This window comes from Astyanax mexicanus, chromosome 3 (genome assembly GCF_023375975.1).
Source record: "Astyanax mexicanus isolate ESR-SI-001 chromosome 3, AstMex3_surface, whole genome shotgun sequence".
NCBI lineage: Eukaryota > Metazoa > Chordata > Actinopteri > Characiformes > Acestrorhamphidae > Astyanax > Astyanax mexicanus.
Window position 1 is genome coordinate 43,306,636 of NC_064410.1, and position 12,305 is coordinate 43,318,940.

General features: G+C 37.0%; 1 protein-coding gene across 2 annotated transcripts in view; it reads right to left on the reverse strand.

Moving 5' to 3' along the window:
* Positions 1 to 12,305, reverse strand: part of fam91a1 (family with sequence similarity 91 member A1) — a 39,895-nt gene that overhangs the window by 5,689 nt on the left and 21,901 nt on the right. The window contains exons 12-23 of one of the 2 annotated variants that reach the window (XM_015605829.3): positions 11,295 to 11,404; positions 8,531 to 8,640; positions 7,623 to 7,709; positions 7,197 to 7,326; positions 5,452 to 5,600; positions 4,117 to 4,251; positions 3,440 to 3,553; positions 2,438 to 2,510; positions 2,199 to 2,336; positions 1,782 to 1,883; positions 1,134 to 1,257; positions 968 to 1,037 (exon numbers count right to left, since the gene is read on the reverse strand). In XM_015605829.3, the coding sequence (XP_015461315.1) occupies positions 968 to 1,037; positions 1,134 to 1,257; positions 1,782 to 1,883; positions 2,199 to 2,336; positions 2,438 to 2,510; positions 3,440 to 3,553; positions 4,117 to 4,251; positions 5,452 to 5,600; positions 7,197 to 7,326; positions 7,623 to 7,709; positions 8,531 to 8,640; positions 11,295 to 11,404 (1,342 nt within the window). Of the gene's footprint in view, positions 1 to 967; positions 1,038 to 1,133; positions 1,258 to 1,781; positions 1,887 to 2,198; positions 2,337 to 2,437; positions 2,511 to 3,439; positions 3,554 to 4,116; positions 4,252 to 5,451; positions 5,601 to 7,196; positions 7,327 to 7,622; positions 7,710 to 8,530; positions 8,641 to 11,294; positions 11,405 to 12,305 lie in introns of both variants that reach the window. The other variant, XM_007249357.4, reaches the window with a different exon arrangement.

A 12,305-nucleotide genomic window follows, 5' to 3' on the forward strand; every position in this document is an offset into this window, starting at 1 on the left:
CTCACTCACAATCATAAACGCAAACGTTTGGAGTTTGCTAAGCGGTACTGGGACTTCAACTGGGACCGTGTGCTTTGGTCAGATGAAACAAAGATAGAGCTTTTTGGCAACAAATGCTCTAAGTGGGTCTGGCGTAACATAAGAGCTGAGTATGCAGAAAAGCACCTCATGCCCACTGTGAAATACGGCGGGGGATCAGTGATGCTGTGGGCCTGTTTCTCTTCTAAAGGCCCTGGGAACCTTGTTAGGGTGCATGGCATCATGAATGCTCTAAAATACCAGGACATTTTAAAACAAAATCTGGTGGCTTCTGCCCGAAAGCTGAAGATGGGTCGTCACTGTGTCTTTCAGCAAGATAATGACCCTAAACATGTGGCCAAATCTACACAGAAATGGTTCACCGCACACAGAATCAAGCTCCTCCCATGGCCATCTCAGTCCCCAGACCTCAACCCCATTGAAAACCTGTGGGGTGAGCTGAAGAGGAGAGTGCAGAGGAGAGGACCCAGGTCGTTGGATGATTTAGAGAGAATGTGCAAAGAGGAATGGTCAAAGATCCCTCTTTCTGTATTCTCCCATCTTGTGAAACATTACAGGAGAAGATTAGGTGCTGTTTTGTTGGCAAAAGGGGGTTGTACAAAGTATTAACATCAGGGGTGCTAATAATTGTGGCACACATGATTTGATGTTAAATAATTATTTCTTAATGTGGGATTTTTTTCCTACTGAATAAATTCACTTGAGTTAAAGGTTGTATTTTACTCTTTTTTTCCATCGTGGTCCTATATTATTTTGAACAAAACTCAATTTATGAGAAGCTAAAGAACACATCTTAACCAGGGGTGCCAATAATTATGGAGGGCACTGTATGTTAGCACTTCCCATCCTAGGCACTTAGCACCTACACCCTTATTACCTACAGCTAGAATTCATTCTATAGTGTCTGCAGAGTTTATTTTAAGCTTACCTGGAAAGACTGGACAAAGCTCAAAACCTTCAAGGACAGTTTTCGGCTGGAATGTAGTAGGTCTTGAAGACTGCGGAGAGAAGCAGAAAGTACTGTTTTTTATACACATTGTGACAGAGTACACTGCCTGTTAAACTACGTTCAGTTCCTCATCTGAAGTAGTTACCTGTCTTTGCTGCAGAGTTTGTGTGAGACGATCCTTTGGCATACTTTCCGGTTTAGCTCAGAGCTGAAGAGGGGCATTCCAAAGCACAGCTCCAGAGGTACCCACTCATCCTCTTTGGAAGACACTACGATGACATGCATACAATAATTAAAGTAAATACATCCTTGAGCCAGTTCTTTTTAATTAAAATCTGAAATTTGACAAAATTGAATCATCACTGTGGTTAATTCAGCCTCTAAAACATAGACACCGATGATCTCAGTGACAAAATTCTTTTACCTGTTTATGCAAAAAATGCCCACCAATGATATAATGCCAATACCTGTTAGCCAGTCTAAATCCTTATCCAGATGGGATTAGTTTTTCAGGGGATCCTGAGGTAATTTTCAGTCTTACACACTGCTTTTGAATAACTTTATTCCACTCCTGGTGCAAAAAATCATCCATCTACCTCTAGATTATATTCTAGAGGTTTTTAATTTGGTAAAATCGAAGAAACTCATTTCAAATCATTTTTAAGTGGACTCTTATTTTCTCCAGAGCTGTAGATGTATGTATATATATGAGTGTACTGTACAGCATAAGAACTGTAACTTCTCACACAATAACGACAGACATTTGACCTTCCCTTTTCCCAACCACACATACCTTCAGCTCCCTGTTTCTTAGTGCCATCCCCATTGTCCTCAGTGACCAACTCAAAGGACTCATTGCTTCCGTTGGCATCAAACCCTGGACCATATTCAGGGTCTCCTGAAAAACAGAGCAAATTCTCACTACACTCAGTAACAATCAGGGCTGCATGCAGTCTGGAGCCACAAAAGTGATGTAATCAATGTGATGTAATCAAGACCGCAATTAAAAGACTAACCAAATTAGAGACAAAAAAATCTCTAATAATAACACAGCAGCAAACGCTTGAGACTGTTTTTCTCCTTTTAATCTAATTGGTACAATTATCGACAAGTTCCAAAGTCCAGGCTAATGATCGTATTAAAAGTCTCGTCTTAATCAACCTGGTCATGGATAATGGACAGATAAGTAGGCAACTGTCTTTCCACCCACCTTCAGCATCACTGGGCCTGCGGCGGTGCCTGTTGTTGCAGTTCAGCATAGTGATATAGCCACACTGATGCTCCAGGTCCACTTTCTCCCGCAGGAGCTTCAGGGCCTTGTGCACACACATGTTCGAATACGAGAACTCTACAAGGTGAACATATTATAGACAAGTCAGTTTAGTAAGCAGTTAAATGTGCAGTAAGGACATTTGAGTGGCTATGTGAAAATGTATAGAAGTGATGTACCTCCTTTAAGATCCTCTTCATTAAAAGGAAAGGGGATATGAACAGTCTCTCCATGGCCATGCATGCCGTGACCCTGTGGAGTTACACTTAGATAAGATGTTGGGTCAAAGCAGACATCTTGTCTCAGTCATATCAAAACTATCATCTCTTTTAGAATTCTATGTCCAATAGAAACGGACAATAGAAAACTACTTTTTAATAAATAATAAAAGCAAATTATATTTAGGTGCTTAAACTTAAGAAAGTGTCTTTCATTTCTTGGAACGCTAGTCTTGTATAAAAATATAAATTTGCATCCAAATTGTGTTTGCAAATAAATAAATTAACTAATAAAATAGTTTTCTTGTCAACATGATATAAGAAAAAGTATGATTTCTTAAGGAGTATCATACAAATAATTTTAATAATTTTCACATATCAACATGATTTTCATCTAAATAAAATGTATTAACCCTTTTTATTTTCAGGAATATGTGTGTTCATGATTTCATAAGATACATATTTCTTAATTAACAACATTCAAAGCATTTTGCCTTAATATCATTATTTGTGTGTATCTCTCAGTTTGACCAACAATCCAGTCAAACTTAAAATGATATCCCAAAGAGAAGTGGGATAATTTGAGCTTTTCTAGCAGCCAGGAACAGGAAATGTGAAATGTGTATGCTAGATCAGGAACTTGACCACAAGCAGAACTGCAGACATTTTAGAACGAAATACGGCTTACGTAGAATAATAATAATCATATGAATTTCATGTTTGAGATGGAAAATATGTTTTTGTTTGAGAATAAACATATGCGGATAAAAAAAGCATTTACTCATTTGAGAATTAATTTTATATTTAATGGCAAACATATGCAACCTAATCAATATCAACAAACTAATATGGCAGGCATAATTCAACAATTAATAATATAATAATACACTATTATACCATACAGTATATCATTACATGTCTAGTAAACAGATCTATGCAGGTGGGTTAGTGTTGCTTCTTTACCTGAATGAGCACCGCAGAGTGAGTCAAGGCATCGTTTAGCATAGTCAGCACATTGGATGTGGGCACCACACCGGGGTCATGACCCCAGGAGGTGATCAGGAGCCGGTCGTAGGCCTAATAAAAACAACCAATGAAATGAAATCATTGCCAGATTCCCCATTCAATCAAAGGAGAGAGCATATTTATTTTTTATACACTCACTGACATGGCGCATCACTGGACTGAGAGAAGAAGAAGGGTGGTAGTTTCAACCAATTGCCCCTATCTAGCTTAACTGTCACTCAGCCAGACACATGGACTGTAACACAATTCTTTGGCCTGCATGGTTGCCAGATTTATTGACATTTAAACATTTATGTGGCCAGATGGGACGTCAGATTCAGCAACCTATGAGTGAGCAGGATCTACAGGCCCAACTGCACTGAATGTCTCCATGCCCAACCATATCTCATCTTTTATCCAGGCTAAAGGCAGCCCAACAAGAGGCTAGAGCCTCCATTACACTGTGCAGTTGTCCCCAAAAATGTTTATTTTGCTCTAATATAGTAATCACTTACATGTTTCATCATTAAATTCACACATATAAAGTTTAATTCGATTTCAGTAACTCCTGCTTGGTGCACTATACAGTTTTGTTGATGAGTACATTACAGTACCCCTGGTTTTATGATACAGACCTGGAAGATGTCGGGTAGCTTCCTCAGCCTAGAGCCCTTAGACAGCAGCAAAGAAGGGGGGCCATGGCCAGTCACATGGTACAGATACAGTTTGAACCAAATGGAGCTGACCTCTGGGATGGCTGGTCCAATGTGCTAAAGGACAGAAAAGATTAACATTACTAACTTTTAGTCATCAATATAGCAAACAGCCACACAACAAATATACATGTAGAAGTTTTAGGCTATTAAACTATTTATCTAAAAAAAGATTGTTTGTAAAGACTTTAGATAACATTAGAACAGATGCAGGAGAAAACAAATATAGGAAAAGCTAGTTTAAAGCCAGTTTCAGCTAGTTTAAAGAAAAAGATTGGTTCCAGATTTCTAAGGCTACATTCACATTACAAGCCACATTGCTCGAATCTGATTTTTTGCTCAGATAGGATTTGGGTGTCCTGATGGTTCACATCCACAAATGTAAGTGAACTGCATCTGTGTGTAATGTAAATGAATCTGTCCCTGAAACGGCTCACATGCACACATTGATACGTGTTTAAACATTGCCTTCTTCCCCTACAAGGAAAAAAAACGTCATATTTGTATGTATAAAAGCAAAAAGATGCATTCATTCGGATTTGACTGTTCACATTCATGTCCATGGATCGGATACGTATCCAATTTAGGACCACATATGGAAGTGGCTCAGATCTGATTTGAAAAAAAAAATTATTTGGCACATTCACACTGCCATGAAAAAATCTGATCTAAGCCACATTAAGCAAAAAAAAATCAGATTTGAGTCACTTCAGCATGGTAATGTGAATGTAGCCTGATGGACACCTCTTAGCCAGACTTGGATGTGTATAATTCCATCACCGCTCACATTATTTTACATCAACAAGCATTGATACCAAACCAGCTGCTAATATGATGATAACTAGATAATACTAGAGTCTCCCGAGGCGAGCTCTGAAGATGTTTTAATGAACACAGTAATATAAAAATAGCTACTTTTTGTATGAGTTGTATTTTATTCTCAGTTTCACAGGTGCCTAAAACATTTGCACAGTACTGCATATTAGTGACACACATCAAGTTTACTATGTTCCAGAACACAGAGTGAAGATGTGAAACAGCAGTGCAAAAAAAGTCTCCAGTGTTTTAGGTTAAGCAAATTTATGCAAGGCTCCGAAGTCAGGCTCTTCAAAACCTTTCCACGTTCTTAATTAAAGAGCTGAACACTGGAAGGAGGCCCAAATATGTAACACACACACAGAGTAGTGTGAATCTTAGCATCTGTCAGTCTTTCTGCCTGTGGCTCTCTACACAGCCCTCAGGGGAGGCGGGCGCTACCTGAGGTGTACAGCTGCTGATTGGCCGGATCTCGTTGCTTAGCGGTGCCATGGAAACCAGCAGTTTGTAGTTCTTGTTGAGCACACGGCTGCAGGTGGCAGGATCCAATCCCAGCAGACTCTCACAACGGAGCAGGTCCAGAGGCAAGCCTGGAGGGAAGCACATGAACACACACATACACACACACACACACACGTCACAGTGTTTCTTCATGTATGAGAAAATGAAATCACTGTGCTACAATATGTACTACACTAAATAATCACAGTATTATTATAGTACTATTACACTGACATGCCAAATTTCATGGGACATGGATCTAGTGTTGTTTACTTAGTTTCTTCTTCACAGGGATACTTTTAGCCAGACAGTGCCAGTCAGTATCGTTACCAGCCGCTGCACTGTCCACTGTGGATGGTAATGCCTTCTATGATTATGATATGTATTTCCAGTACACGCATCTTAAGAGGTTAATGCCTTTTATGGCATATTACAAATACACGTGACACTCTTGACTGAGTAATGTTAAATGCATACAAATTTGAAAATAGCATGTCCCATCCATTTGGCACTAACTTTTAGGCCTCATTCCAATAATTCTGATCGCTCTCATAATTTATGTGGCGTAACAGGAGCACACTGGCCAGTGTTCAACCTCACTGACAAGATAGCACATCACAACATAACCACTGTGGGCATTCCCTCCTAGCTGTAACACTTCATGGATCACTTTACATACAACTATTTCATGACTTTTGGCAGCTCTGGAAAAAAAATTAAGAGACCACTTCAGTTTCTGAATCAGTTTCTCTGATTTTGCTATTTAAAAGTAAAACGAACATTGTTTTATTCTATAAACAACGGACAACATTTCTCACAAATTCCAAATAAAAATATTTGCATTTAGAGCATTTATTTGCAGAAAATAAGAAATAGCTAAAATAACAAAAAAAGATGCAGAGCTTTCAGACCTCAAATAATGCAAAGAAAACAAGTTCATATTCATGCAAGTTTTAAGAGTTCAGAAATCAATATTTGGTGGAATAACCCTGTTTTTCAAATCACAGTTCTCCTGCATCTTAGCATGCCCTTCTCCACCAGTCTTACACACTGCTTTTGGATAACTTCATGCCTTTACTCCTTGTGCAAAAAATTCAAGAAGGTGAGTTTGGTTTGATGGTTTGTGATCATCCATCTTCCTCTTGATTATATTCCAGAGGTATAGATTCCCTTTTTAAGTGGTTCAGTGCTGTATATTAGTAAAGCATTACTAAATGTATTACTATTGTACTACTATTTTTTTATTAATGTATTACAAGGGCAGGGTATTTGCAGGCATGGAGATGTTAAATGTAAGACTTTAAAAAATTAATAATAGCACTCAAAGACCAATCTAAGACCACTTTCACACTTCTCCATGCACACAGAACTCTCCTAATTCAGTGTGTCATTACATCAGTAAGCTATGCTAGCTAGCTAGGTAGCTAACTTGCATTTGAAATTTGGAAAATAAAAACTTTTTATATTGTATTTAATATCTTTGCAATTTCTAAGACATTTGGGACATCTGTGGACACCTTGTAGAGTATTCCTATTGTATTACTCTTTTTTAAAACCTAATGAATTATTATTTAGAAATCTTATTATAAGCCACATCATATTAACTATTGCAATTAATGTCAAATAATTCACAAATCCATTAATAATCAGACAAAAATAAGCAGTCAAATTTACTGATGGATTACCTATATTTGGTACATCAGGGCCCTGGTCTGGGGTGAGCTCTTTGTTGTAGCGCAGAAAGAGAATTGTATTCCTGAGCGTCAGTGCATGATCAAAATACCTCTGAGCTTCTCCTTCAGCAGTGCTCTCCACCTACACACACGCACACACGCACACACAGGCACACACACAAGTTTCCTATCAGACTTAACATATACAACACCATGGCTGTGTTTGTATGGATGAGGGGAAAAGAAAGGATTTAGAGCTACATGTGAGAAAAGAGGGACGGGGAGCCAGAGAGAAATAGGTGAGTGTGTATCTTGCATAATCAGTCAGCGGGCTTCCCTGACGGAGGCCTCTCTGCCCAGGCGAGAGCACAGAGGATGAGATTGTTTTTCTCCTGTGTGAGCTGCAGTTCCCATGGTGCCTGGTAATGAGGGCTTTACCTTCTCCAGCTCCATCAAAAAACTGTCCAGGGTCTCATCAGACAGCTTCCCCACCTCAAACATGGTCACTGCGTGGCTCTTTAAATTCTAATAAACAAAAAAAAAAACAAATGCATGTGCCCTCAGTCTCACAGCTTGGCAAAAGAGCAGGTCTTGGAAAGACAAAAGCAAAAGAGGATCTACTATTAATACTGTAGTTACTCTAAATACAGTATGAGTACCTGAATTAATACACAGAACGCATTACTGAATGTTACAAAACAATTTTAAATAGGGGTGTAAGAAAACAGATCTATATTGAAATATTGTGTTATTATGTTTTGCAATACTGTATCTATTCTCAGAAACACAGTATACATTTTAATTATATTAAAATTGTGCATGCAAAGACTTGTGGTAGACAATGGTTCATTTTGTGTTTTGTGTTTAAACCCTGACTGTCTTCAGATCCTACTGTTATAAATGCATAAAATGTCATGCCACTGCTGGTGCAAAAAGTCAAGCAGGTCAGCTTGGTTTGATGGTTTGTGATCATCCAGCTTCTTCTTGATTATATTATATTATATAACCAGAGGTTTTCAATTTGGTAAAATCAAAGAAACTCATTTTAAGTGGTCTCTTATTTTTTTAGAGCTGTATATTAGTAAAGCATTACTAAATGTATTATTATTACTATTGTACTACTATTCTTTCTTAATGTATTACAAGAGCAGGGTATTTGCAGGCATGGAGATGTTAAATGTAAGACTTTAAAAAAATATTAATAGCACTCAAAGACCACTTTCACTATAGCATTAAATTTACACTTCTCCATGTATACAGAACTCTCCTAATTCGGTGTGTCATTACATCAGTAAGATATGCTAGCTAGCTAGGTGGGGATTGATCAGAAGGTCCTTGTTACTCACAGGTGAAAGGTTGCCCATCATGAGGAAGGCTGTGAGGGTGGAATCAAATAGAAATGCGATCCTCTTGGTGGGGGCCACCGGAATACTCAGACTACTAACACTGGCATTGTCTGAGACGTACAAAAAAAAAAAAAGAAAATCAACAGGATTTAAAACTGGTCTCAATAATCTGTAACACCCAAAGTTCAATAATAAGCAACAGAGTGCAGATTCTTCAGAAACTGCAAATGTGACTGCAGTGCTGATCAATGATATACAGTGCCCTTTTGCAAGCCAATATTTTCTGAATTGCAAGTAGTACACCAAATTTCCAAACGTATCCAGACACTGCTAATTCACTAACAAGTGAATTCTGACACTTGAAGGTGCAGCGACTGCTAAAACATTAAGCTATTACGTTCCACGTACAGGCTGTACTGTATAATCTCCACAAAAAAGAATAATAAGAATGAGTCATAGTGTCTGTACCCATACATTTGGGTATCTGGGTCACCATATGACTGTCTGAAGCCCCTGAGCATCAGGCTGTAAAGCGGTGGTAGTGTGTTCTCTGGAGTTATGGACACATATTTGGGAGAAGTTGGATTCATGTGTGTAAAACAGAACCAAATCATCTAACATCAGCGATTGAAATTACTAATGCTTGTGAGGTTGAATGGAATTCAATCATCACAGAAAATCATACAACAAATGTAGAGTAAAGCCTTCCTATAAAAATACAGCAGATGTTCTGTAACAAACTGGATGTAAAGTCCTCTATGGAAAAACTTGGTTTCAGAGAAATCACTGGATAAGCTGGTGTCTACAACATTTTTGAAATACATAAGCAGTTTTTTTTTTCATATTGTTGGTACACACAGTAAGATCTTTAGTGCTTCTGCCATATTGCAGATCATCACCCTCAAGCAAAATGTTGCATTTCCAAATTGGCAACTTCACAGGAAAATGAAAATAGCTTCTTTGTTTCAGCAAAAAAAAAGTTATTTTAGAGCATTTTTATTGCTACATTTGTCATAAAAGTCTGATACAATGGAAAAGAACAACATAAAAAATCACATTAAATCAAAAATCATCAATTAAAACAGAAAAACAAAGCAGCAATAAGCATTTAAAAGAAGTGTACTATCTCTCAAAGCACAGATTACTGAGAGGATTAGCCTAACTCTGTTTACTGAGGTAATTACTGATAGTTAATTCTCACTGAAATGTTGTGCGCTGCTGGGAACAGCTTGTCTTATTTTTGGCACTAACATGGCTCATACTGCTGTTGCTCAGAGACAAAGAAGTTAAGAGTTTTGTCTCATGTATGTCTTTTTATTGGACAAGAAAAGCTTTTGTGAAAGCTGAAAATGCAACATTATTCCAAACCTAATGAAGGAAATAAGTAAAACAAAAACAGAAACCAAATCAGTTCATTAAAGCTATTTGTAAATCATTGTAAATATGATGGAAACACAGGGCAAACTTTAGGCAAGTTTTAGTGCACAATTATGCCAGCAATTCTCGTCCTAACACATTTTTTACCAGTAAAGACTATAATTATCTATCTCTGTAAAACAGTTTTTACTAATAGAAACTCACAGCAGCTATAAATATTTACAAAAACATTCTGATTTATCATATTATCAAGACCACATATCCAGGTTGTAATATTGATCACTGTTCTCTATGAATACATTTCTTATAAGTAAAACAGATTAGTTACAGATATCTATAATGACTTTTTCACTCTATTTTTTATCTACACTGTAATTGTGACTATGAATATCCCAAGTCCACATAAATAAATTCTGACCAGTACAAATTATTATTAAGATATCTCTAATGTAGTTTTGGCTAGCTGTACAAAAAAAAAAGTGCCTTAAAATGAAATGTTTATCCTGATTGATCTTTGTAGACCTTTTTTACTGTGTACTGGAGCAAAAATGTCAGAGCCATGCTTTGATGTGCTGAGTGTAGACAAGAGCTCATGCTCACTGAATGTTCAAGATCATACAGATCCCAAAGGAGCAGAATGCGCTCAAAGAAATTGATCAGCATTACTCACAGATGTACCTAATAGAATGCAGGTTCAGCTACAACCACTGGCTAAAAATGTTGTTTTTGACTCATTATGGTGAAATAGTGTAGTTATGTTAAAATAATACATGTCTCAAATATTAAAAAAACAATCATACCTTAATATAACAGCTTTAAAATGGCAAAATGTGATGCTCCACTGACAGTAATAGGAAAAATAATGGGAAAATAGTGGGAAAATATTTTTTTTCCCCCACCAAATAAGGCACTTGTATTAATGCTTAGATTTTTCTCTTTGTTGCATTGTTGTTCTATATTATATTTTTAGTAAAAGAATTTATTAGAAGCCAAAGAACAATTCTTAACCAGGGGTAGCATTAATTATGGAGGGCGCTGTAAATACGTTTTTCTTATTTGCCTCTAACAAGGAGATTCTATATATAAAGCCTGTGAGTCAAACAGGGTTTTATACTGCACACTGTTAAATTGTATAGACATACTTAGTAAATAATGCACAGATTTTCCACCTCTACAGGCAAGACGTGTCAGCGATTATGTCAAGTAATTAGCGCCACTTTGAATAAATCTGCCTCCTGTGTACCCGATATTTTTTTTATCTAGTATTTAATTGGGAACTGTATGTTCTACTGTTCGCTAAATTATAAACAGAACAAAACACTCTGAACTGTTTCACAATTCAGCTCTAACTTCTCTAACTTTTAACTTCTGGCGGGCGTTCTCTCACCTTGATCCTCCAGACTGGTGGTGTCAGTATCAGTAGCAGAGGAGCCTGCCTCCATTACTGGACTGCCCCCTTCCCAGGAGAGCAGCATCTTCTGAGGGTCCATAGTGCTCCTGATTCCACAAACAAAATACAAATAATACATTACAAGAAGACTTTCTTGGCTCTTGTCTGAAAGTTACATCTTAAATAAAAAAAAGTTGGGACAGTATGAAAAACATGAACAAAAACAGTGTTTCTTACATTTACCAGTACTTTGATTTAAATATGATTGCAGAGAGAATGAACCCAAGCTATTTCATGTTCTGTATGATTATCTTATACAGCTCTGGAAAAAATAAGATACCACTTAAAAATGATGAGTTTCTTTGATTTTACCAAATTGAAAACCTCTGGAATATAATCAAGAGAAAGATGGATGATCACAAGCCATCAAATCAAACTGAACTGCTTGAATTGTTGCACCAGGAGTGGCATAAAGTTATCCAAAAGCAGTGTGGAGGAGAACATGCCAAAATGCATCAAAGCTGTAATTAAAAAACAGGATTATTTAACCAAATATCGATTCCTGAACTCTTAAAACTTTATGAATATAAACTTGCTTTCTTTGCATTATTTGAGGTCTGAATGCTCTTTTTTGTTATTTCAGCTATTTCTCATTTTCTGCACATAAATGCAAATAATTTTTTTTTTTTTAAAGTTGTTGGAAATTTGTTGGAAATGTTGTCAGTGGTTTATAGAATAAAACAACAATGTTCATTTTATTCAAACATTTACTTATAAATAGCAAAATCAGAGAAACTGATTCAGAAACTGAACTTAATTTTTTTCTAGAGCTGTATATCCATTTCTGCATTTCAGGTCTGAAACATATTCCAAAAAAGTTGGAACGATGCAGAATTTACCACCTTTTTAAGGTCGCCATTCTTTTTCACAACACTTTAAAAGATGTTTTTGGCACCGATGATACCAAGTGATGAAGTGTGTCAGGTGTTATTTTGTCCTGTTCTTGCT